Raw genomic sequence first — 24,565 nt, 5'->3', positions numbered from 1 at the left:
TTTGAGTTGGCGGGGTCCCCTTACATGTACAAAGGGTCCGGAGCGCGGGGCATGTACTGGCTTTGCCATTAAACACTCTTCCACTCCATGTTACATTTATCATCAGAACAAAACAAAGCACCGTCACATACGTCGAGTTTGCCATGTCGGAGAATTGATCACTTCTTTTGACACTTAACAATCTTTGTTGATGAAATTGCAGACAGCAGGCAAACAAAGACAGATATTACAAATTCATATTAAACGTATCAACACCCGCATCGACATATAAACGGTCATTTTACCTGACACAGTTGTAAAAAAAAACTACAGTTGCGTTGTTCAAAGCCAGGTGTTTTTCACAACTAGGTCGGGTTGATTTTAGCAACCGGGTTGATTTAAAAATCTAGGGGCCCGGCCAATCCCGAAAAATATCCTATTAGCCCCAGGGTGTCCGAAGGGTTGCGAAAAGGTCACGCCCGAAAGTACAAAAAAAACAGTCCCTAAACTACGAGGAGAGGCCCTTTTCCTTTTAAAAAAGAATATTTCAAAAGGACCGGTAACGTTATTCCGTGACTTCCCCTACAGCTACTTTGTCCCTGGTTGTTTTTTTTTGGGGGGGGGGGGGGTTGTTAGGACGAAGAAGATATCGTAAATTTAGCTTAATTATCTATCAAGTCACCCGTGGGTTTCCGATTATTTCGCAAAAGCTGGTGAAACGACTTGAGATGTAACACATCAGTCTTGGACAGTTAGTAAAATAGATGTTCAGTCAATAAAGGTTTGAGAAGATCTCTTGATGAACAAAATCCTGCCTTTCAGCTTGCACAAGTACTCAAAAGTTAAGATTTTTGCTGTCTACTCAATTTGCTGTCTCTCCACAATTCAAGTAAAACGGAGCATTCCGAAGTAGATAAAAAGAGCACCCTCCCCTCACGACCACGTACTCTTCAGTAAAAGTCTCAGTCTCCGAAGACCGTTGTTTTTTTTGCACTCGTCTTTCATAATACACGCTAAACTCGAGTACAAATCTGAATGTTATGATCCTTTCCTTTTAACTTCCTCTTATGTCCCTCACCTCCCTCTTCTTGATGTCCAGAATGGCACCTCCAAGAGTAGATAGAAAAGAGCAGCGTTTGATCACAACACAGTGCCGCAACAGATGTTCCCATTTCTGAAAAGCGTTTTTATTTTGCTACTGGCGAAAGGTTACAGCATTTTTTTTTCAAAAGCAATACTAGTAATTGTCTGGTGTGGTTAATTTGAGGTACAGAGATGTTTTATTAATACAATAAACTGACATCCGTGTGGAGGAAAAGGCGCCCTTGGCTAGCATATAAGGCCCTAGCAAGTAAACTTTATGGATGACATCCGTACGAGATTTTCACCTACTTTCGGGGTGGAAAATAATTCTGCATCCTCCTGGGATGGTCAAGATGAAAGGCGAAAGTTTGTCATGTGGTAGCCTTTGGTGTAGTCGAACATGTGATACTAGTTCCGATAGTTTAGAATCACCACCAGCAGTGTTGCAGCCTTGAGTTCAGTTGCCAACTAAAACTATAGGCTATCATACTACTGTCATATTATGCACTCGTTACATACAGGAATAACAGGCTGAGCCAGTATGTATTCTTGCTTCAATGTTTAAGGTCTATAATTCGAAAATTATCTCCTTTTTATGCCGTCTTGTGTTAGATTTCTTGTCTACAGAGGATGTCATCCATAAAAATTACTTGCTGTGGTCTGCAGAGGAAAGACCTTAGGCACTGAAGTTATGACTGTTCCAAAATAGGAAGGGGGTGTTCAGGCCACGTAAAAAGAAATATTGTGTTTTTTTGCTTTAAGTTTCAATACCAAAATTCAGATCTATTGCTTTTGTACATTATTACACAATAATGTTTTTCTTATAGAGACTGGGGACACCATAGGTCAACTACAATGTTGATTTTATTCTCACCCAGTTTTATGTCCTTTTGAAAACTGAAGTGATAGGAGTGCTTACACTGTGTGTAGGGCATGGTACTAAAATTTGAGGACTGAGCCTGTACCTCACATTCAAAGGCACTTTACACGACTTTCCTCACTTAACTCAGTTGTAAATGAGTACCTAGCTGCGGCTAGTGGCAGTGGCAGGCCATAGGGGCAGTTCTGGCATAATGCACCCGCCGTACACGAGTCAGGGGTAGGAGGAACCCTTTGCATCCTTGATCGGAAGTCCTTCTAGGAGACGGAAACTCCCAACAACAAACCTGCATCTGCTGGGGCCGTCTTACACGTTACAAACAGTTCTGTCCCTGTAGGACTTGGTGCGCCAGTAGACGAAAGGGTGGAGAAGGAAGTGTACACCCCTCCTTCACCTTAAAAATCCAAGTGCAGGCCAGGCAGAAGGGTGACCTAACCCACCCTGTCTGTAACCATTGTCTTCCGAGACAGATGGATGCCAACAGCTCCCCAACCAAAGTCATGTACCCATTTTTACACATATATACATGAACATGTGTGCCTTTCCCAAGGGCACAAGATCAGTGGCATGTCAGCATATTTGTACCCCAGTAGTGATGCGTACCTAAAGCCCAGACTTGGAATTGGACCTAAAAATGTTTAGGTCCAAGTCCAAAAAAAAAACTAAATGTCCGGAGCCAAGTCTGGACTTGCAAAAAGCAATCTGTCACTTACATTCCCTTATTTTGTTCTAAACCATCTAAAACCTTCCATAGAATTTGCACTGGAAAAACACCAAAAAAACATTTCGTGTTTACACTGGCTGTATATTATTTTCATGTATTTTTCACATTGCATTTCAATTCATGCTAACATGCAATTTTATATGCACCCCCCCCCCTAAAAAAATGCACATAATATGCAATGATGGGTTCAGGTCCGGACTTATAAGTCCAGACCTGAACCTGAACTGCTGGACCTGAATCCAGACCTGAACCTGAGTTTAGGTACGCACCACTATACCCCAGGGTACTGGGCCAAACACCCTTAACTTCACAGCAACACGACGGCACTAATACTGAGTCAAAAACACTTTGCCAAAATAAAAAGCCTTACACTTTTCTCTCACCATTTTATTTAATATTTCTAAAATAGAAAAGATGCAATTGGAATTCATTTCAACATATTACCCAGTATGCTCTTTTGGCAAAAATATAATAAATAATTCATTGGCGAATCAAGAATTATACAAGCCAAAACACAAATCTACCACATGAAAATATAAGCCTGTGTTTACACAATCTCTCGCTGTCTGGGGTTAATGACCCCTTCTCCTAGCTAGTGCTGAGGCAATTGTAGGGCCAGCCACTAGGAGCGCAATTTTAGTTAGGCTAATGAAAATATCTCATTTCTAATTTGCAATAAATAAATAATACTTGCTTGGCAACTCATATATATGTAAAGCATAAAATTAATGTTTTATTTTACTTGCAATCAATTGATTTTCGATGACACAGAATATAAGCTATCCATGTGAAAATAAGTTCATTCATGGTACAAACTCCGTTCAATAAAAGAACACAATTAATAAAATATTACTTTTGAACAGTTTTCACACCAAATTCAAGTTTTCTTATAATTCCAGTTAGGGGTTGTCTTGCGCACTTGTTTGCTGTTGGTTTTCCACTTTGACAACATCACCTATGTCTGCAATGTTTGTAACAGTCTCTCCTGTTGGTAGCAAGTTCGTAGCCTCAGTGGTAACTGTGCTGCTATTGGTCAGAAAGTGTGATGGAAGAGTCTGTCCTACAGCATCATTGGTCACAGTCAAAGGGATGGTATGAGGCGTCTGATTGGTGCAGAACTGTCCAGATATTTTGTCTTGTATCAAGAGTTGCGATTGGCCGATCTGTTCATCGTAGCCCTTTGCGCCATCCAAGTTTACTTGCGCACCCGTTTCCGACTCCTTTCTGGACATTTCATCTTCACTCTGAAGGGGAGAAGTTAATTTAACAAGTCAGTTGTGTTTGTGAAAAGTGTAAATTTTAACGTTCACGATTTAATTTCGCGGGAGCAAGAAAATGTGTGTTTGTGGTGGTTTTAAATTTGTGGTAGGCCCATCCCACGATTTAATTTCGCGGAAGCAAGAAAATGTGTGTTTGTGGTGGTTTTGAATTTGTGGTAGGCCCATCCCACGAACTTCGATGCATTTACAATACTATAATGTAGTCTTTTACTTTTTACATACATGTAGTTTTTTACTGTAATGGAAAACCAGGCACCCCTACAGACCGCCAGTTGTAAACTACTTCCTGGTACCCCCATAGTGTTCTTATCCCTAGTGTCCCGACCAATGTAGTGTCCATACCCCCCCCCCCCCAATAGTCCCTGTGCCCCTGTAGTGTCCGTACCCCCCTAGTATAACCAGCTGCTGTTGCACCGCATGCCTGCGAAGCTGGTGTGTTACGCCGAAGGGCGGTTATACAGGCTATATAGATACAGATACAGTAGTGTCCATACCCCTGTAGCGTTGCATGGTTACCACCCGAATTCTAATTTCCAGGGGCATGGTTCCTCACAATGACTATCTACTGCATATGAAACAACACCACACACATACTATAGGTTACCTGTGTTTGAAATATCTTTGGGTTGAGAGCAGAAAGTAGTTGAGCTGTCTCCGGTGTGAGAGAATCACTGACGAGGGTGGTGCCGTCACTCATGGTCGTCTCTACTTGGGAAACCACATGTTCTGCAGAAATAACAGCCAATAGGGTAATCAGACTGTTGGCAGACTTCACCACATTACCTTAGATAACTCTCTCTCTCACTATATGGGTTTTCCTCTGTTTCCTATCAGACGAGGTAATGAAAAACATTGCCCCCTGTTGATCATTGTCAAAACTGCAGCAAACTTTGCACTCTATCTATCATACACACATACATATTTATACTCTAATGAGTTGAAGCATTTACAAAGTTCCGCTATAGTTTTCGAGTGCAAACTTGTAACTGTATTTTAATTTTGCTGCAGTTTTTAAACTGATAAAAAGGGGGCAATGTTGCACATTACCTGTTCAACTGGCTGATTGTTCTGAATCAGTAAATAGATATCAATGAACAAATTAACAGAATGTAGATACAATGTAGCTGTCCCCTCTCCCATAGTTAGTGCTGAGAGTGAGTGTGATTGTTTAGAAATGTCAGTATGGTCAAACCTGTCTATAACAACCACTCAATGGACTGGAGAAATGTGGCCACTATAGACAGGTGGCCACTATAGAGAAAATGCTAATGAATTGACCCAAGCAATAAGTTAGATCTTTCTCAACAAGAAACTACCGCCAAAATGACCCTGTCGGGAACTCCAAATCCATCCTAGGCGAAGGGTGACATATGGCTGTTGTATGGTCGCAATAAGCAGTGTTTCTGTATCTATTGGAATGGAATTCGCATGGCCGCGTAGGAGAGGTGGCCGCTATAGACTATTTTTTAATGCTTACCGTAAATGGGTCAATGGGAAAAATCCAAGGGACTGACAAAAAGTGACCGCAATGGCTAGGTGGTCACTATACAAAAGTGGCCGCTAATACAGGTTTGATTGTACCTCTTCACACCTGGTTAATTGTGAGTTTGACTGTTTGAGTGTAAAGAAAAGACAGTGGCTACGATCAATTGACTGTATAGAAAAGCAGTTACTTAGTACTGTACCTCTCCCCTGGTTGGTGGTGAGTGTGACGGTGACTGTTTGTGTGTGGGGTCCGTCAGCGTCCCCCTCCCCACATCCTGGGGGGTGACATGCCACCGGCCACAGCTGACTCTGTAACTCCTGCGCTGCTGCGTTTTCTAAACTGTTGTCTGGAGCGGACACCTGAAATAACATACGGTGATAAAAGTAAGTTTGCAAGTAAAAAAGTAAAGTAGTTATTATCAAATGAGGTTAAGCACGATGCATTCTTAAGAGCCATTGGTAGTACAATGTGGTTACCGCTTGCGTTTTTGGCCAAGCACACTGGGTCATCACTGCTTCTCTTATCGTCTACAAATGTTTTAGGAAGAGAGAAGATGCATGTAAACTATAGTATATGTATAACTTTCTTTTACTACCTTTTTTATCAAACTGACTACATTTACGATTTAGCCCCAATGGGGCATGAATATGCAATAAACTTTGTCATTGTCATTGTACCTCATATCAAATCAATCCCTTTCAATGTGTGCAAGCTGAGCCAACCCTAGGATTAAATGCCCTGCCCAAGGATTCATGTAGTTCGATCCATATGGCAGAGGAGCATAATATGTACGACTTGCACTACAGGGACACACAGAGTATTGTTCAGGGTAGCATTCCTCTATTACAATTACATATTCCTCTGGTTGGCATATCTGCAACTAGACCTGTGTATAACACTGTATGACCAGTCCTGTAACAACCTAATATTTGAACATCTAGCTGCAAGCATTGATTAAAGTTATCTAGTGCTCATGAGGATACCCTCACTATACTAGCAAAGTCTTCCACTCAATGATAGTTTCGAGGAAAATGAAATTTTTAAACACACTAATCCTGGAACATACATGTACGGGTAGCCTGGGTACCATCCTCTGAAGTAATCACTGGTTTTTTGCTTGCTAATTGCCAATTGAGGCAGTGGATGGTACAAGCTAACATAGAGACTTCGTTATTGATTTGCCAAAAAGCAGTTACTCAAGGACTAGATATGATTTTGGAAATAGTCAGATGTTTCAGATAGTATCCACTTATCTTTCCACCATTAGTGATGCTGTCTGTGTCGCTTACGAAAGATCCGGATACTATCTGAAACATCACATTCCAAAAATCATTATCCAGTTGCTTGAGTAACTTACTGCTTTTTGGCATATTTTATTAACTGGATGTCTAATCTTCATCAACGTTCACTATTGATTGAGCTGGTATTAGATTAACGTTAGCAGTAACTGTTATATTTGGTACATCCAATGGTTTGTTTAGAATAGTTACCTCTGTGGTTACCGTAGTGACCGCCAGTTCCCCGCGCTCGATGGCCATCTGCGCCAGGTGCACGTGGTTCTGGATGTCGTTGACGGTTGGGAAGTACGACAGGTTGTGTCGTTCTGGGACCGTATCGCTCCCGCCAAACAGCTCCTTCTCCACAAACTTCCTACAAAAAGGGAACAAGTCACCTGTTGAAGAACTTACCACAAGAAAGTATTTTCACTTGCATCCTGAACTAAATGTACTTAGTCTACTAGTGGTATTATGTAGTTTTATAAATGCTGCAATATGTTGTATTATATACAATTGTTAAGCAATTATTATCATTTTCAAGCACAAATAATATGTCTTTGACTTTTCAAGTTCTGTCACATTTTCTTAGTCCCTAAGTGGCCACAATACAGATACATATATTAGCCTGGGCTTTCAAGTTGGCTTCCTTTGAATGATTCGAACACTCGATGATGAATCAAAAACGAGGTCAATGAGGCAAACATTCAGCTGTCAATCATAATTAGAAATTCAACAAATGAAAGTCTGGCAATTAGGAAAGCAACCAATAAGAAAATGGATGCATGTCTGTCAAATATTTGCTTTATTATGTTTTTATTTTGCATCTCTTAAGGGACTATGGGACCAGTCTAAATTGATACATGTTTTGGTGCATAACACTAGTTATAATATTTATTATTATTTAAACTCGTATATTGTGAATATTTCTGTGGTTTGGGGAAAAGCTAAATGGGAGCTGATTTTAGAAAGAACTTTTGTCTGTTTGCCTAATTGACCTCATTTTAGGTCTATCATGGCCACCATCTGAGAAAATATATCTTTATTCATGGACATGTGCACTTGTTGCCTTACCTCACTGCTTTCCTGACCTGATACACCTCGTTCATACCGGAGGCCACCAGTTCGCGAATCTTTGACGAGACTCTCGGGTGCAGTCGTGACGACGCCTCCATGTTACACACGGAGAAGTCCGCGAGAACGTGGTCCTGGATCTCATCGTGGAACTGGTGAGCCTCTGGTGTGGGCAGCTGGACGTACTGTCTGTGGGAAAAATTTGTGCAATTATTATCCAATACATGTGCAGTAGAAGCCAGTTAATTGCACAACGGATTAACGCACACTTCTGTTAACTGCATGGAATCCCAAAATCCCAAACCGGGGCAGTCCAGCTAGATAACTTCGCATTATTGCACCAGCCGGATAATTGCACAAAATTCACTGCCAAATAGGCCGTGCAATTAACCGGCTTCTACTGTACCTGTCTCAGTGTTGTAGCCAGCCTGAAGTTTTTTCCTGTTCCCTGGATTTTGAATGGAAATCCTATCGTGCGCCAGAGGCTTCCACATGTCTGTCCAAGGGGGGTCTGGGAAAATTTTGACATCTAAGACCCACTGAAATGCTATTTCCTGCATTTTGAGGGGCAAATCTTTCTGGTAGAGTAGACTCAGCTTGGTTCAAATTGACGTCTGTGCTGAATTTCTGCAGAAATTGATGATTTTTGTCCATCACAGAGGATCCCTAGCATGAGCAAAATTTTCATCCGTCTCCAGCTGATAATTCCATCAAAGGACGGATGGACGGATGCTGGCTAGAACCCTACCTGTCTATAATGACTATTAAATCTGTAGCTACAGTAGCATTAGGGACCGTACGGCATTTAGCGAGGGGGGAGGGCCGGTCGCCAGGGGGGGAGGGCCAAGCAAAAAAAAAAATTGCCAGGGGGAGGGCCTAGCAAAAAAAATTTGACTTGGGGGGAGGGCCAAGCAAAAAAAATACCTTGGTCTACCAGCAAAATTTGTCCCTTAAAATCCAAGAAACGGCATTTCAGAGGGTCAAGATTTCAAAATTTTTCTGGACCTCTGCAAGGGATCGCCCAAGGTTGGCGCTTGGGACACAGTGAAAATGCGAAAGGGAGGGGGCGGGGCTTATGCATGACGCCCTCGAAAATCTTTTTCACTTACAGAAATGTTATTAAACTCTAGATTAGTCTGCCAGCAAAATTTACCCCTGTCTTATTGCCCTCAAAATGTAAGAAATGGCGTTTCAGAGCTCGAGGGTAAATATTTGCAAATTCCCTGGATCCCTTTTGACGTGACCGGCCTCGCGCCTTTGATGACCGACATCGTGATAATGTGTTTGGGGGGGATTTAATTTTGTATTTCTAAATTGAAATGCCATTAAAGTTTGCTTTGTTTGTCAGCAAAATATTTCCCTCAAACTGAAGGAAATAGCTTTTAAGAGGGTCAGGATTTTAAAATTTCCCCGGACCTACCTTGCGATTCTTTGTGCCTTTGCCGCGCCAGACATGGTGTTCGGAACGTCGTTCTCAAAGACTTGAAACCGTCGTATTTTTTTCATAGAAATGTCATTTGACCAGCAAATTTTCCCATAAAAAAGCAATGCAGGAAATCGTGGCAAAAAATCGTGGCATTTCTAAAAGATTTCCTGCAAGTCTGCGTTCTCACGCCCGCCGGCGGCTAGAGAGAGGCGACCGATCTACCCCGCCGTGGGAAAATCAGCGTCGACGCCCCTCTCCCCACTGCAGTTTTGGTTACTCGAATCGTGATGTCGTCTTGGTTTACATTTTCCCCGATTTACCGTAAGTTATTACCACCACAGAACCAAGAAAAAGTCCAAAATATATGTAAATTGAAAATAGTTTCCGTCAAGCCGCAGGCCCGCGAGCTTGCAATACGTAAATTTAGGGGGCGGGAAGCGCCGCTTCGTGGCGCAAATCTACTAGAAATCCAGATATAAATGCTTTGTAGATGTTGTTTTAATATCAAAACAACGAAATAGCTTCTATAAAGCAAATATTTATGCCTCTATGAAGCAGATATTTATCCCTCTATTAAGCAGATATTTTGAGCCATTCTGTGTCCCTTTTTTTACTAGGGGTGAGAGATCTGTCTTCGATGAAAATCATGAAAAAGTATGACGCAAAGCACATTTCCAAATGGGAGCGCGGTGTTTTATTGGCGTCTTGAATTTTTTTCAAAGTTGATAGGAGGGGGGAGGGCCAAGCAAAAATATTTTGACTTGGGGGGAGGGCCTAGCAAAAAATTTTTTACCTGGGGGGAGGGCCTAGCAAAAAATTTTTGACCCGACCCTCTGGCGACCGGCCCTCCCCCCTCACTAAACGCCGTACGGTCCCTTAGCTCAAACTTGGATCTTTACAAGAAAAAGTGCCACCTAGCATAATATGCTATTACTGCACAACTCGTGTATGTAGGCCTACTAGAGTGGGTTACAAGAGATCTCTTTTGGTCCATTCTGTGGAACATGACTTTTGTACATGTAGTATTTGATAACTGATCTGAAATAAAGCAAATGTTAGACAGACTGAATGATTCCACTCGTAATATATACTAATTATTACACTCATCAAATGCCATAAAACACTTCATTTGGTTACATTGGGAAATTCACAAGTTTATGGAGACAATGACAGTGAAACCCCAGGTTGTTTTATGCAAAATAACCTGGAGAAAACATCATAAATTTTAATTCATCCAGTTCAAGGTCTGTTCAAAGTTGGTGGAGAAGGGGTGCATACTTAATTTGAGTTTTACCTTTCAGTCCCACATATCTGTCTGAGACTTGCCCCAAATCAGGGATGCATACTTTAATTGGGGTGCATACTATGTTTGAGAAAATAACTAATCTCCAAGCAGATCTTACGGTAGCATAAGACAGTATCAAAAGCTGCCAGGGAGTGAAGCCAGCCTAGGAGTGTGTTTCGCTACCGGCAAATAGACACCTCTTGGCTGACTACACTCCTTGGCCAGTTTGGTACTATCTTATGCCGTTGTAGGATCTGCTTATAGATTAAGGAAAATTAATACTACTTTTTACGTATGACAAGTATATCTCTCCTGACCTCTCCTCCCCTCCGTGCTCCAGGCCTGACTCCTTGAGCGAGCGGAAGGCCCTCTCCTGGGCCTGTCTCAGAGCCTTCCTGTCCATGTCCTCCCTAAGGTGAACTCTGAACTGGGGGAACTTCCGCACTTTCTTAATGTATATTCTGGAAAAAAAAACAAAAAAAATTCAAGGTATCAAAAGAAGGATAAAAGTAGTCACAAACCCACTGTGATGCTGAAGGAACAAATTGACTTCCTTTTTTTCTGGGCAAATTAATCTAGATAAGTTTTCTGCTCATGACAGAAGCATCCCTGTGTATGTCTAAAATCTGACAAAAGAAATGTGCCATCTACTGTAAATGCATTTAAGTTCGCGGGGATTTAATTTCGCGGTAGCGGGAAAATAGACTTTTCGCGGTGGATTTAAGTTCGCGGTAACACCATAGACCAGTCTAATACCACAATAGAAAAATGTTCGCGGTGGTTTTAAGTTCGCGGTGAAGTGGTCACCGCGAAAACCGCAAACATTAATCCACCACAAACATTTCTGCATTTACAGTATTTTGTCCCCTGAATGGCAGCTCACTGGCTGGACTGACCCATTAGGACATTGGGGGTGAAATCCATGATTGTGTCATTTTAATCCTCTGACTGTAGCTCAATAAAGTGCCTGAGTTTGCCTCCCACTTTTTGAACCAAAACAAATCTGACAAAATTAATACAGCTTTGAAGTATGGGTAAATGAGCTTTCAAATATGGGACAGGGCTGAAACCTTGACAGTGTCATTTCAATTTTTTTTCTTCTTTTGGCTGTACATTGTAGCTCATTAAAAGACTGAAAAGACATAAGATTAGTTCTACAAACCTGGCGGGACATGTTGCCTTGAAACCCTGCTTGCAATTCTTCTCCTGTTCTCCGATCTTCTTGGCCACGATTCCTTTTCTTCTGGGACCAAATTGGCACTCCTGAACTATGGCCCTGCTGCCTGCAACAAAGTTAGCACAAGAAAAATCAATCATTTTCTTCTGCTTGATGTCTTTAATCAATTCTTGCCTTAAAGTAATGATGTGCACCCCTTATTTAGAAATGAAGAAAATCAATCACACTGTTATACAATACCCTGGACTTGAACCCTTGAATAGGCTAACTTGAGTTTGCCGCAAATGAGAAAAGGGAACTCTTTTCCCGTGATGAAATTTAAGTTTTGAATAACTTTTTAGTAGCCCTTGGGCCAAGCTACATTTGTATGGTACAAGCACTACATACAGCAGGAATTTTTAAAACAAATTTTGAAAAATTTGGTTTTTTTTCTACAATTTTTTCCCTCTCGCATTAGATTTCACATCTGCAGAGGATGTCATCCATAAATTTTTTTGCATTGATATTATAAATGCTTGCTTTATTCCTCCTAACATCTCTGAACCCACACATTATATAAAAGATGGGATCCTTTGTCTTCCACTGTCATTGGAAAAGAAGTCAAACCCAACAAGTTACAGTTTAGAGTTAGCTTTTACACTATAATATACATATTCTATAAGTTAAACGCTAGTTTACCTTTATCCGTAGGGTAACCTTTATCCGTTTTTTAAGAACAATGTATTTCGGTGTATCAAGTCGACAGATGGTAGTTTAAAACTGCAATATTTTGAAAATATCACAATTTGAAACTACTGTCCGTCGAATTGATATCCCTGGATACCCTGTTTAGCAGCACAACAGATATAGGTTACCCTGCGAATCAAGGTGAACTAACGTTAACGTTATTGTTATGTTACACACTGTTTGTTTGTCCCATTTCATGTCAACTGCAATTAGCCCTGGCAGGAATTTGCAATAAACTGTTATATTTATTGTAGAAATTGTTAATGATCTTACCAATGTTGACAAAGGGTATTCCATCGAACGGAACATATTGAGACTTCCACATGAGGCGAGTGGAGGGTTTCCCTGGGGTGGGGGACTGGCGCGTGCCCCAGAAGCTCTGTGTCTGCTGTTTGTGGTACGTCAGGAGGAGGTCCAATTCTACCTCGTTTTCCACCCAGCCACGAAAAGAGTCTCCTATTTTCTGCAAAGGAAATCATTGTAACGCTAGTTCACCTTTATCCGTGGGGTAACCTATATTCGTTGTTTGTAAAAACAGGACATTTAGGGATATCAAGTTGAGGGACGGTGCATTATTATTAAAATAGCTACAAGCAATAATTTGAAAATAACGCAGTTTGAAACCACGGTCCGCTGACTTGATATCCTTGAATACCAATTAAAAGAGCAACGGATATTGGTTACCCGGCGGATAAAGGTGAGCTAGCGTTACAGACATAAAAAGGGAGTTAAAAACTGTACAAGACATACATGAAGGACAGTCAATTTTTCTCGAGAGGTTACAATAATATTTTCTTATTTCAGGACACCAAATGTTCTCAACTTCTGGCACAATTTTCATTGAAATGTATATATTAGTTTCTCGGGTATAGGTACGACATAAAAAAATACAACACGGTGTATTCCACATTACACTTGGTCTCTGCCCTCCCATGGGTCGGATCACCTGCCAGCCTTTGAGTGATCCTACCTGCATGTGGTCTAGCTGGTACCTCGATTGATACAGAATATACTGTAAATGCATTTATGTTCGCGGGGATTAAATTTTGCGGTAGACTTTTCACAGTGGTTTTACGTTTGCGGTAACACCATAGACTGCAGTCTAATACCATAATAGAAAAATGGTCGCGGTGGTTTTAATTACGCTATGAATTAGCCACCGCGAAAACAGCGAACATTAACCCACCGCGAATATTTCTGCATTTACAGTACTGTGTTGCAGGGTTCTAGCCAGTGGTCATCCTTCCATCATTTGACGGACTTTTGCAGCTGGGACGAACAAAACTTTTGCCCATTCCATCCTCTGTGACTGTCAAAAATTGGCATGAAAGCAGAGTCTACCAGCAAAATTCATCCCTCAAAATAAAGGAAACAGCATTTCAAAGGGTCTAGATTTCAAAATTTTCCTGGCGGAGCATGGCCCCGGACCTCTTTTGATCGTCATGCCTTTGACGGGATTTCCATTCAAAATCCAAGGCATTAAAAAAAAATTCTGACTGGCTAAAATACTACTGCTGTGTTGTATTCTAAACTTAGATGTACATGTACATGTATATATGACTGTACATTCAGCAGCTGGAATTAGATTCAGTTAAGAATGTTGGCCTCACATAAGACACAAAATGGAGGTCCCATGTCTGCAACACATGTTTGCCATTTAATGTAGGGGTCCTTCCTAGAGTAAGTGGATCAAACCTTATACAGTGTGTTAACCTGATATACACAACTATGTGCTTGTAACCCTTAGCCTAATGTCAGGCTTATCACATACTAAATGAAGAAGAAGAAGAAAACACTCTGCCGGGCTACACTCCTAAGAACAGGTGTTAGCATAGATTAGTGTTTGATGACTAGTAGTTCCTGGCAGCTAACAGTTTTTGACAGCCACCATTGGGAATATTGCTTTCAAGCTATCTAGACCATGTTAAGTACATTTTGTCTACTTTGTGCATGATTAGCTTTTAAGAAGTGCATTTCAAGGCAGTGTGCTCTTAACTTCAAGGTAAGGGCAGTGACATGTTGTACCAAACAGATGATAAAAAGCAGAGGCAGTGGCAGAAACTTTTCTTATGGAGGGAAAATATTGCTGACCATATTTTGGGGTCTGGGGGCATATCCTCTATGAAAATTTTGAAATCTTGACCCTCTGAAATTATATTTACAGCATTTTGATGGGTAACTTGTGCTGGCAGACTAAGGCTAGTTTAATGGAAACAAGGATTTCAGCTTAAGTTTTTGAGGGCATGTCTCTCGCATATTTTCCTCATGTCCAGTGCCAGCGTCCAGGCTATGCTCAACTGCACTGGCAAATTCTGAAATCTTGACCCACTGAAACAATTTTTTCAGCATTTTGATGGGTAAATTTTGCTGGCGGACAAGTAAGGTTACTACATTTGTAAGTTGAATGGTATTTCTACTGAAAAGTAAGCCAGGGTTATAGCTTATTAATTTTTGTTAAGTTTTGAGGGGGAAGTCTCTCAACATATTTTACTCAAGTCCAGCGCCAAAGGTGTAGGGGCCCCGTGTTCAACTGCACTGGCAAGAACTCCGGCCTGTACAAAAGACTGTACCTCCACACCCCTTAATCGAGCTGCCCATGCCGGACACCCGTCAGGTAGGGTCTGTGGTGGGGGTGGGGTCATCAGGGTGATGGTGGCCACATCGTCTGACGACAGCTTCTCCAGACTGACCGCTGCTATGCCGTCCGGCGGTAGCCTCTCCAACGTTGTGGCCGCCTGGGTCAGATCGTGGATGATCTCTGTGGACTGGGTGTGACTATCAGGGTCTGAGAGATAAAACAAAAGGTAAAGGTAGGTCAGGTAGACTTTTTAAAGTTGTAGAGGCAGTGGTTTTGTTTGGTTTGCATACCGGTAAACGGAGTAAGGCGTAACACACCAAGTTTTTGCTGAACAGTACAAGCTGCATATCCGGCCGATTTATTTGATCCACCAGACTGCTGCCTACCCCTGCGTCAGGGAACCCAGCAGCAGTATAATCTAACCATGGATAGTGAGTGTGAGTGTGACCAACACCTTAAAGGTCTCATACTCTTTTCGATTATTGCGGTTTGCTTTTTAACGTGCTTGAGTACTGAGTGTGGCCTCCCCAAACACAGGACCTCCATTTAACGTCCTATCAGAGAGACGGCCCTAACCGAAGCTGGGCACTCATTTACACCTGAGTGAAGTGAGGAAAGCCATGCTAAGTGCCTTTCCAAATTGCACAAGTTCGGTGGCACATCAACAGATTCGAACCCAGAACTTGTGGTTGTGAATCGAACACCCTGCCGATTGTGCCACACGACCGGGTTGTTATACGCTACATGTATGTCTACGGCACAGTATTGGAAGGTGGAGCCCAACCCTCTCCTTCCACAGCCTTTTACCTCGCAAGAACATAAGTCAGGTGCCTATTTTTACACCTGGATGAAGTGAAAAAAAGCACAATATTGGTGGCATGTTAGGGTATTCAAACCAAGGATCTCCAGGTTCTGGGCCAAACTCTTAAAGATAATTGAAGCTTAATTATTGATCTATATCAAGAAGAGTACTGTATAGTACGCGTAAAAATAAAGTTTAACTTGTTTTCCCTTCTAGATGAATTTGTACATACCTGTGTGTTCATGAGTGTTCTCTTGGGAGTCATTTGATTGGCTGACCGTGATCATGTGAGGGGCCTGGGCCTGGGCGACAGCTGATTGGCTGACAGGGATCACATGATACAACTGACCCTGTGACCCATCCCCACTATTTAGTGCTATCATCTGTAAGACAGAAGCAGTAACATGCATTGGCATAATACCGGTCATAAGCCTTATACCGGTCGATTAAAAATAGTGGAACTTAAAGAGATCTACACATGCAACAATAGTTATTTCTGAGGTATGCACACTTCAGACATCTAGGTGTCCAATACATAATTTACAAAGCATCGATAACAATGCATTCGAAGACAACAAGGCCAAAAGTTTTCAGGTCATTTTCGGGGCAGGCGAGCTCGTCGTGGGACAAACACACTGTCACGTTCATCGCCAGATTTGTAGATAATAATCACATGTGCTCACGGCACAAGACGAGCATGATTCAACAGCAATCTTGAATTTCTTTTGGTGACCTACAACTCGTGTAAAAGTGTGAGGAACCGTTGCATAATAGCCCGGATCTACGGCTGAATGGGTCAAATTGAACGTACGCCGCCATTTTCCCGCCATTTTTAATGCTACGGCCAGCAGTAAAGTTTTACGTCATAGCGGTTGTGATGGACCAAAATTAAATGAAAATTCTTGTCAGTATACGCCCATTTTCTCATGACTTTTTGCATGCTCATGCAGATTTTTGTTTTGTGCAACTACTAACAGGAAAGAAAGGAACAACAGAGGATGAATAAAGGTACATAGCGGCAGTTAATTGTGCCGTGTTTCGTTCGACCGGTATAGTGCACCCCCTTCCAACCACGCGCCCGTTCTCCGTGCAATTCCGCGGTGTGTTCCAATTACGATATTATGTTTTTAGCAGGACCAGAGAGACAAAATAATTTACACAGAAGAAGTGGCAAAGGTAAGCTGTAACAGCAACATGTAACTGGAGAAAATGATGCGTTGATCATTTGCCAAATTAGCATTGCTTGAGAAATTGCAGTAAACCGACCGGTATTATGCCAATGGATGTTATAAATTCTAGATGTGTACACTGTATTTTTTATCATTGCCAAATGCAAACAAATTGCAGATCATAAGTTAAAACAATGCTGAAACTAAGTTTAACTAAAGATGAAATCCTATATTATATAGATTATAGCCAATTCGTTATTCAATAAATTGTGAGAATCGTGACTACCACAATATGTGCCCACATTTACGTTATGGTCAAAATTTGGAAAAAGAGGCTTCTCTGGGTAATTTTAGGCTATTTTCCTGCACTTTAGGAAGTGCCTTTTCCAATAATAGTGACTAAAAACTAAAGGAAAAATTGAACATACTATAGCAGAGAAAGCAGCATGGACCATTTTTAAAGTCTTTGGTATGACTCGGCCAGGGATCGAACTCACGACCTACCGAATGCAAGACAAACACTCTAATCACTCGGCCATTGCACTGGCCATTGCATCAGGGGTACTACAAGATCAGTAGCAAGACAGGTTTCAAACCATGGACCTCTGGGTTTTCTGCAGAACACCCTAGACTTACAAGACACAACCAAGTGTAGAACAAAGTACTAGTAACCGCTAGATTAAAATCGTTGTTTGACCTGAGCGACCGCGCCACTGACAGTCATTTGTCCCATGTTCCCCTCCGTACTGACTGGGATGATCTGTACCACCTCCATGGGCTGGTTAGTACTGGTCGGACTCACACTCACAGGTCTGTCGGATTCATCCTGGGGTAAACAACAAACAAAAATATCAACAAGTAAATATCAACAGTTAGCTGTGCCATGTTCCTCTGCGTACTGACTGGGATGATCTGTACCACCTCCATGGGCTGGTTAGTACCGGTCGGACTCACACTCACAGGTCTGTCGGATTCATCCTGGGGTAAACAACAAACAAAAATATCAACAAGTAAATATCAACAGTTAGCTGTGCCATGTTCCCCTCTGTACTGACTGGGATGATCTGTACCACCTCCATGGGCTGGTTAGTACTGGTCGGACTCACACTCACAGGTCTGTCAGATTCATCCTGGGGTAAACAACAAACAAAAATATCAACAAGTAAATATCAACAGTTATCTGTGCCATGTTCCCCTCTGTACTGACTGGGATGATCTGTACCACCTCCATGGGCTGGTTAGTACTGGTCGGACTTACACTCACAGGTCTGTCAGATTCATCCTGGGGTAAACAACAAAAATATCAACGATACTAGTGACTTCTACAGCAAACAAAAATGGAAGTTCTTCTGTTCACCAGGGCACCTAAAATTGACGTTGACTAACTTTTGTTTTCCCAACCCCTTTGCACATATCATTACAATCAATTCAGTTTGCTGGATGGTGGATGGATGGATAGATGGATAGATGAATGGATAGATAGGAGGATGGATTGATGGATGGATGGATGGATGGAACTATGGTGGATGGATCATCATGGATGGATGGATGGATGGATGGATGGATGGATGGATGGATGGATGATGGATGGACAGATGGATGGATTGATGGATAGATGGAGGGATGGATGGACAGATGCATGGATGGATGGATGGATGGATAGATGGTTAGATGGATGGATGGATGGATGGATGATGGGTGGATGGATAGATGGTTAGATGGATGGATGGATGGATGATGGGTGGATGGATAGATGGACAGATGGATGGATCGATGGATGGATGATGGATGGATGGATAGATGGATGGATGGATGGATGGATGATGGGTGGATGGATAGATGGACAGATGGATGGATGGATGGATGGATAGATGGATGGATGATGGATGGATGGATAGATGGATGGATGGATGGATAGATGGATAGACATGGATGGATGAAGGTTGGATGAATGAATGAGTGGACAGATGGATGATGGATGAATTGATGGATGGATAGATGGTTGGATGGATGGATGGATGCCAATGGATAGATGGATCGATGATGGGTAGATGAATTGATGGATAGATGGAGGGATGCATGGATGATGAACGAAAGGATAAATGGATGAATGGATGGATGGATGGATGGATGGATAGATGAAAAATGGATGAATGAATGGATGGATGGAAAATGGATGAATGAATGGAATGCTGGACTGATGGAGGGATGATGGATGGATTAATGAATGGATGGACAGGTGGATGGATGGATGATGGATGGATGGAAGATGGACAAATGGATAGATGGATGGAATAATTTGAAGAAAATTGACAGAACAAACAGAAAAAAAAAGTTTCCACAAACTAAAAGAAAACTTTGATCAGACATTGTCTAGTGACTATATACTTCATCCCCTACCTGTTGGTATATAGTCCCTGCAGTGACAGTGCCATCTGTCGAGCCGGCTGCGCTCACGATTTCTGTCACTCCTGTAATCGCATGATGGACGACTTGCATCTGGTCTTCTTCTGAAGACATTTTTGTAGATCCCTGTATAAAAGTGAATTACAAGAATGATGAACAATTTCGAGTTGCAAGCTCTTGTCCTTAAGAGATTATTACTGTAAATACAGAAATTTAATTTTATGTTCGAATTTTTCACAGTGGTCGCTTTTCCGAAAATATTTTGCCATTACAGCAAGTGACTACTGTATATGGCACTACTGTGAGCTGACAAAATCGCAGAGAATACTGTAAATGCATTTAAGTTCGAGGGGATTTAATTTCACGGTAGCGGGAAAAATGACTTTTCGCGGTGGATTTAAGTTCGCGGTAACACCGTAGACTGCAGTCTAATACCATTATAGAAAAATGTTCGCGGTGGATTTAACTTCGCGGTGAAGTGGTCACCGCGAAAACCGCGAACATTAATCCACCGCGAACATTTCTGCATTTACAGTACTCCATCTTTCCTCTGTCACAAAATTAAATCCCTTTGATTATAAATACATTTTACAGTACAACATAAAGATACATGTACAAAAAGTACACTCTGAGGGTGACCAAGGAGTTCTTGGTCTCTCACAGAAATATGATGCACAACTCAAATTTTGGGGAATAATTATAAGTATTAAGTCTTTTATGAATGTGTGTACCAACATTCAAGTCATTGCGATCAAATTACTTTGCAGGAGATGCCCAGTAACATTAGGTGAGAAAGAAAGAAAAAACATTATTGGACAGGGCTCGAAATAGTGGGTGCATGTGCACCCAGGTGCACCCACTATTGGAGCTGTGCACCCAATTATTTTCTGTGGGTGTACAGGGTGCACCCAAATATTTTCTTGGGTTTATGTATGTAAAGAAATCAAAGTATACATCATATTCTTGACACCTAAGTGTTAGAAAGATAATAAAAATGTATGTCATGTTACTTGTTTAAGAACTTGATAGCATGTAAATAAGTTTTGTTATTATTAGGTTTTTCTGACATTCTACTTAAATTTAAGTGGTGCACCCAAAAGTTTTTTGGTGCACCCAATTTTTTAAGCTGGGTGCACCAGTGCACCTACTCCCAAAAATGAATTTGGAGCCCTGTTGGACAATTGAGCTGTGACCTGAGGTATGGGGTCAACTTGTTCTGCTGAAAGTCAGATGCCCACTTAGAAAGTATGAAGGGAATCCTCATCGAACATTTTGACAATGTCTTGAAGATTTCATAGCATGAGGAACATGAAACAGCTCTGATCACATTTTACTTATTTAAAATTTTAATCACTTACATGTGTACCTAGTACTGATTTCAAAAGGATGTCGACTGGAAAGTAACGACCATGAAGATTTCAAATTGTTTCCATATATGAGATTTGAGATTGTTTTCATATATTAATATTAAGAATATATATTAAAAATTATATAGGTTGAGGTGTGCAACTAGGCTAATATAGAATATTAAATGCAGAAATGTTCGCGGTGGATTAATGTTTGCGGTGGCCATTTCACCGCGAATTTAAAACCACCGCAAACATTTTTCCATAACAGTAACAGATTACAGTGCATGGTGCTACCGCGAAATTAAAACCACCGCGAAAAAGTCCATTTTCCTGCTACCGCGAAATTAAATTCCAGCAAACTTAAATGCATTTACAGTATTCTGCAGGACTCAGAACACACTTTTTTTTTCAATTATCATTCTTAATACTAGTTCTGAATGGAAAGTGCTTCGGAAACTTTCCATAAATTGTATCCCACTCTGCAGTCACGTAACTTACAACACGTAACTTGGTAATGGCAGAACCTTCACAACAATACGTCTTTGTCTCCCATGCTGTCTTTGATAAATTGATCAGTCAGAGAGTCTATGGCAGAAATTTATGCCTTGCCCGAGGACAAGTATTCTCATAACCACTTCTGACTAGACACCTAATTGTTCTTCCATCAATCAAATAATAGTTTCATGTCAAAAGATGCATAGGTTGATGTATCATTAGCTTTGCCATGAATACTGTAAATGCATTTAATTTCGAGGTAGCGGGAAAAAGGACTGTTCTTGGTGGTTTTAATTTTGCTGCAGCACCATGCACTGTAGTCTCTTACTGCCATGGAAAAATGTTTGCAGTTTTAAGTTTGCAGTGAAGTGGCCACCACTAAAACCGCAAACATAAAACCACACTCAGCAAACATTTCTGCATCTACAGTATATTTTGGGTAGCATAAATCTGTGTTTGTGTGTATGTAGAAGACCATGAACATATATTATTTATAGCATATATATATTAGTCAAGAAAGCCTGAATGAATTGTTTTGATATTTGGTATGTGGGTAGGTCTTGATGAGACCTGAAAAGGATTCGATTTTGGGCGCCCTAGCTGCTTGTAATGGTACTGCAGCAGAATTTTCTATTTTTATATTTCAAGTTCTAGACATGCTATATGGTCATGATTTGTGAGTGGCAGATAGCTCATCATACGAGAGAGTAAGTGTTGTATATAGGTTTGGGCTCCTAGCCGCCTTTAAATGGAACTGCAGGGGCCAGTTTAGTTTCACAGTTTGAAATTTGAAGGGAATAACTCGAGATGGGGTTGATGGATCCTCATGGTTTATGGTACTAGTATGTAGATAGCAAATTAGAATCTAATCTAACATCAATAAGAAACACACAATCAATAAGGTTAAAACCATTTGGCAAAATTATGGGGTGGTGGAACTCTAGTTATAGACTTCAATTGCTGGTGAGGCCTTAGGAAAAAAAATTATGATATATTTCTGGTTACTGGATCAACCCTAGCAAAAACTTGCAGGTGCTAAAACTTTTTTTTGTCAGCCACTTAAAAAAATAATAATTTTAACGGTTATTGAACACCAATGCACATTGGCGCACCAAATTCGTAGCATGTTTTTGGAAAACAATAATTTTAGACAGATTAGCCATAGAGGCTTGGCGGGTGTCACTCCACGGTCAGGGAAAGTTGTGTTAAGTGCCTTTCCCAAGGGCACAACGCCGGGGCATGGTAGGTATTGAACCCGGAACCTTTCGATTCCAAGCCAGGGTTCTAGCTAGTGCATTTTAGCGTAGTGGGCCCCTATGCTAAAATTTGTGGCCACTACGCTAAAATAAGGGCCACTACGCTCATTTTTAACTGGTGTAGTGGTGTTTTGCTATTATTTGCTTGTTCAACAGTGTCTAATCAATGTCTGAACAATGAAAAATGATGATATGCGATTCAAAACTGACCAAAAAATCCTGCAAATTACATGTGATGTTAACAGAGTGCCAACTTTTATCTCTACATTGTCAAAATCTCACCAAGGAGGGGCCAAGACCCCCCTTCCACACCAATCTCCTGATTGGTCGCTTTGCTACCATCCCATTCCCACTACGCTAAAATGAAATCCTTGCTAGAACCCTGCAAGCCGAATGCCCTACGCCAGTTACGCCACACTAATGCCACTTGCAAGGGCCATGGAATTCTCTATTATCGTAGTGTTGAAATTCAAAACAGGCGTACTGTATTTTGTACTCTCTTACTAGATTTTAAGACTTAAACAATTGATTGTAAGAATGTGTCTATAGTAAACATTGTACCTCTTTGTTTGGTTTTATCAAAATATGCTTATACTTCTATGATGTGTACGTACAATGTATAATTTTGTATGATTACAAATTATTGATGTTGAAATACCTGTCGAAATTTAGTTGAACATATTAAGAGACTGCACTTGTTGGATTACTTTGGCCAAAATCTGAAATTAAAAAAATAAATAAATACAGGTGTATGAGGGAAAAAAAGACTTCCACTGAGTACCGACAGTACTCTTTTCAGAACTGTAACTAGAACGATTAACACAATTTTTTTCCCTAGGCCAATCTGATATATGGAGCATTTGGAGGTTTAATGGTAAATACATTATCATCATTATCATAATGGTATATTGAGAAAATTAATATTGATAATATTAATTGTTATGGCTTAAGAAACCGAAGATTGCATTATTGCACAATGGAAAAGACCGAAAATTGCATTATTTTCACAGAGAGAGAGAGAGTGACAAATTTGTCTAGACTTTTAAACTCAAAGAAAAAGACCTTATCGTACGCTTGCATCCCACAAGCAACTCTTTCTGAAATGAAGCCGAAACTGCGTAATTAAGATAAGACTACTCGACAAGCATACACTTTATAACAGGATCATTTTACATCAAGATAAATGCACATGTAGGCTTGAAGAATTTTAAAAGAGCCATTAGAGGGTCATTCACTGCTGCATGTACGTACAATGTAAGCCTAATAATATACTATGTACTGTGTATACTAGGGGTGGGTACTGGTACAGGAAATTCAGGTCCAGGTCTGGTTCAGAGGATCAGGTCCGTGAGTATGTGAGAACTTGTGAATGAACGATACTAAAAACAATGGTCCATTGCGCTACAAAGAAATCTGCTTTGTGTAGTATTCGACTCCCACTGGCGTTTTAAAACCCTACAAAGCTAACTGCCTCTGTAGAATTGACTGTTAAAGTTGACAGATTAATTACTATAGACTCTACTCTACTTCTCTGGTGTTATTTTCTTCGACCAGTAAGCCCCAAAACGTATGAATGCCTGATCATATAATCTGTTAATTTTCCAATAGGTCCAACATCCGGTCCATGGAATTTTTTCAGGTCAGGTTTTTCTGGACCGGTCCAACAAGAGAAAACGGTTTTGTACCGGTACACTGTACTGGTATCCACCCCTAGTGTATATATACCCATTAGGCCATACTGTTGATTAAATATGGACAGGGCTCGAAATACTTTTTTCTGCATGCATGTATTTGCACTGGTGCACGTAACATCGAAAATTACCTGCACCAGACACATTTTACCTGCACCACTCTGAATTTAGAAAGTAAGGATCATACTAAATTTGTTCAAGAACCGGTTGCTATTTTTTCATACTTTATAGGTGGAAAAGGTCAATGCAGCTCATAACAATCCATATACACCAGTCAGGGCCCAAAATACTTTTTTCAGCCAGGTTGTCCAAGTGGCAACCTGAGTCAAAAGCCAGGTTGCGCCATCAACATTTCAGGTTGCCCCACTTTCAAATTGTTACTTTATTCAAATCAGATACTTATCCATTATCTTTTCTTCCAGTTA

General features: G+C 40.9%; 1 protein-coding gene across 2 annotated transcripts in view; it reads right to left on the bottom strand.

The window, feature by feature from the left end:
• Window positions 1-3,032: 3,032 nt before the first annotated feature.
• LOC118406780 (calcium-responsive transcription factor-like) overlaps window positions 3,033-24,565 on the bottom strand; it is a 24,933-nt gene continuing 3,400 nt past the window's right edge. For both annotated transcript variants that reach the window (XM_035807100.1, XM_035807099.1), the window contains exons 2-13: window positions 19,344-19,475; window positions 17,641-17,769; window positions 16,007-16,157; window positions 14,965-15,179; window positions 12,668-12,857; window positions 11,654-11,774; window positions 10,809-10,952; window positions 7,781-7,969; window positions 6,923-7,082; window positions 5,632-5,791; window positions 4,551-4,672; window positions 3,033-3,910 (exon numbers count right to left, since the gene is read on the bottom strand). In XM_035807100.1, the coding sequence (XP_035662993.1) occupies window positions 3,566-3,910; window positions 4,551-4,672; window positions 5,632-5,791; window positions 6,923-7,082; window positions 7,781-7,969; window positions 10,809-10,952; window positions 11,654-11,774; window positions 12,668-12,857; window positions 14,965-15,179; window positions 16,007-16,157; window positions 17,641-17,769; window positions 19,344-19,463 (2,046 nt within the window). In that variant the 5' untranslated portion in view covers window positions 19,464-19,475 and the 3' untranslated portion in view covers window positions 3,033-3,565. The remainder of the gene's footprint in view (window positions 3,911-4,550; window positions 4,673-5,631; window positions 5,792-6,922; window positions 7,083-7,780; window positions 7,970-10,808; window positions 10,953-11,653; window positions 11,775-12,667; window positions 12,858-14,964; window positions 15,180-16,006; window positions 16,158-17,640; window positions 17,770-19,343; window positions 19,476-24,565) is intronic.

This window comes from Branchiostoma floridae, chromosome 19, assembly GCF_000003815.2.
Source record: "Branchiostoma floridae strain S238N-H82 chromosome 19, Bfl_VNyyK, whole genome shotgun sequence".
Taxonomy (NCBI): Eukaryota; Metazoa; Chordata; class Leptocardii; order Amphioxiformes; family Branchiostomatidae; genus Branchiostoma; species Branchiostoma floridae.
Note: the sequence above shows the minus strand (reverse complement) of the source record. Positions and strands in the feature narration are given on the sequence as shown.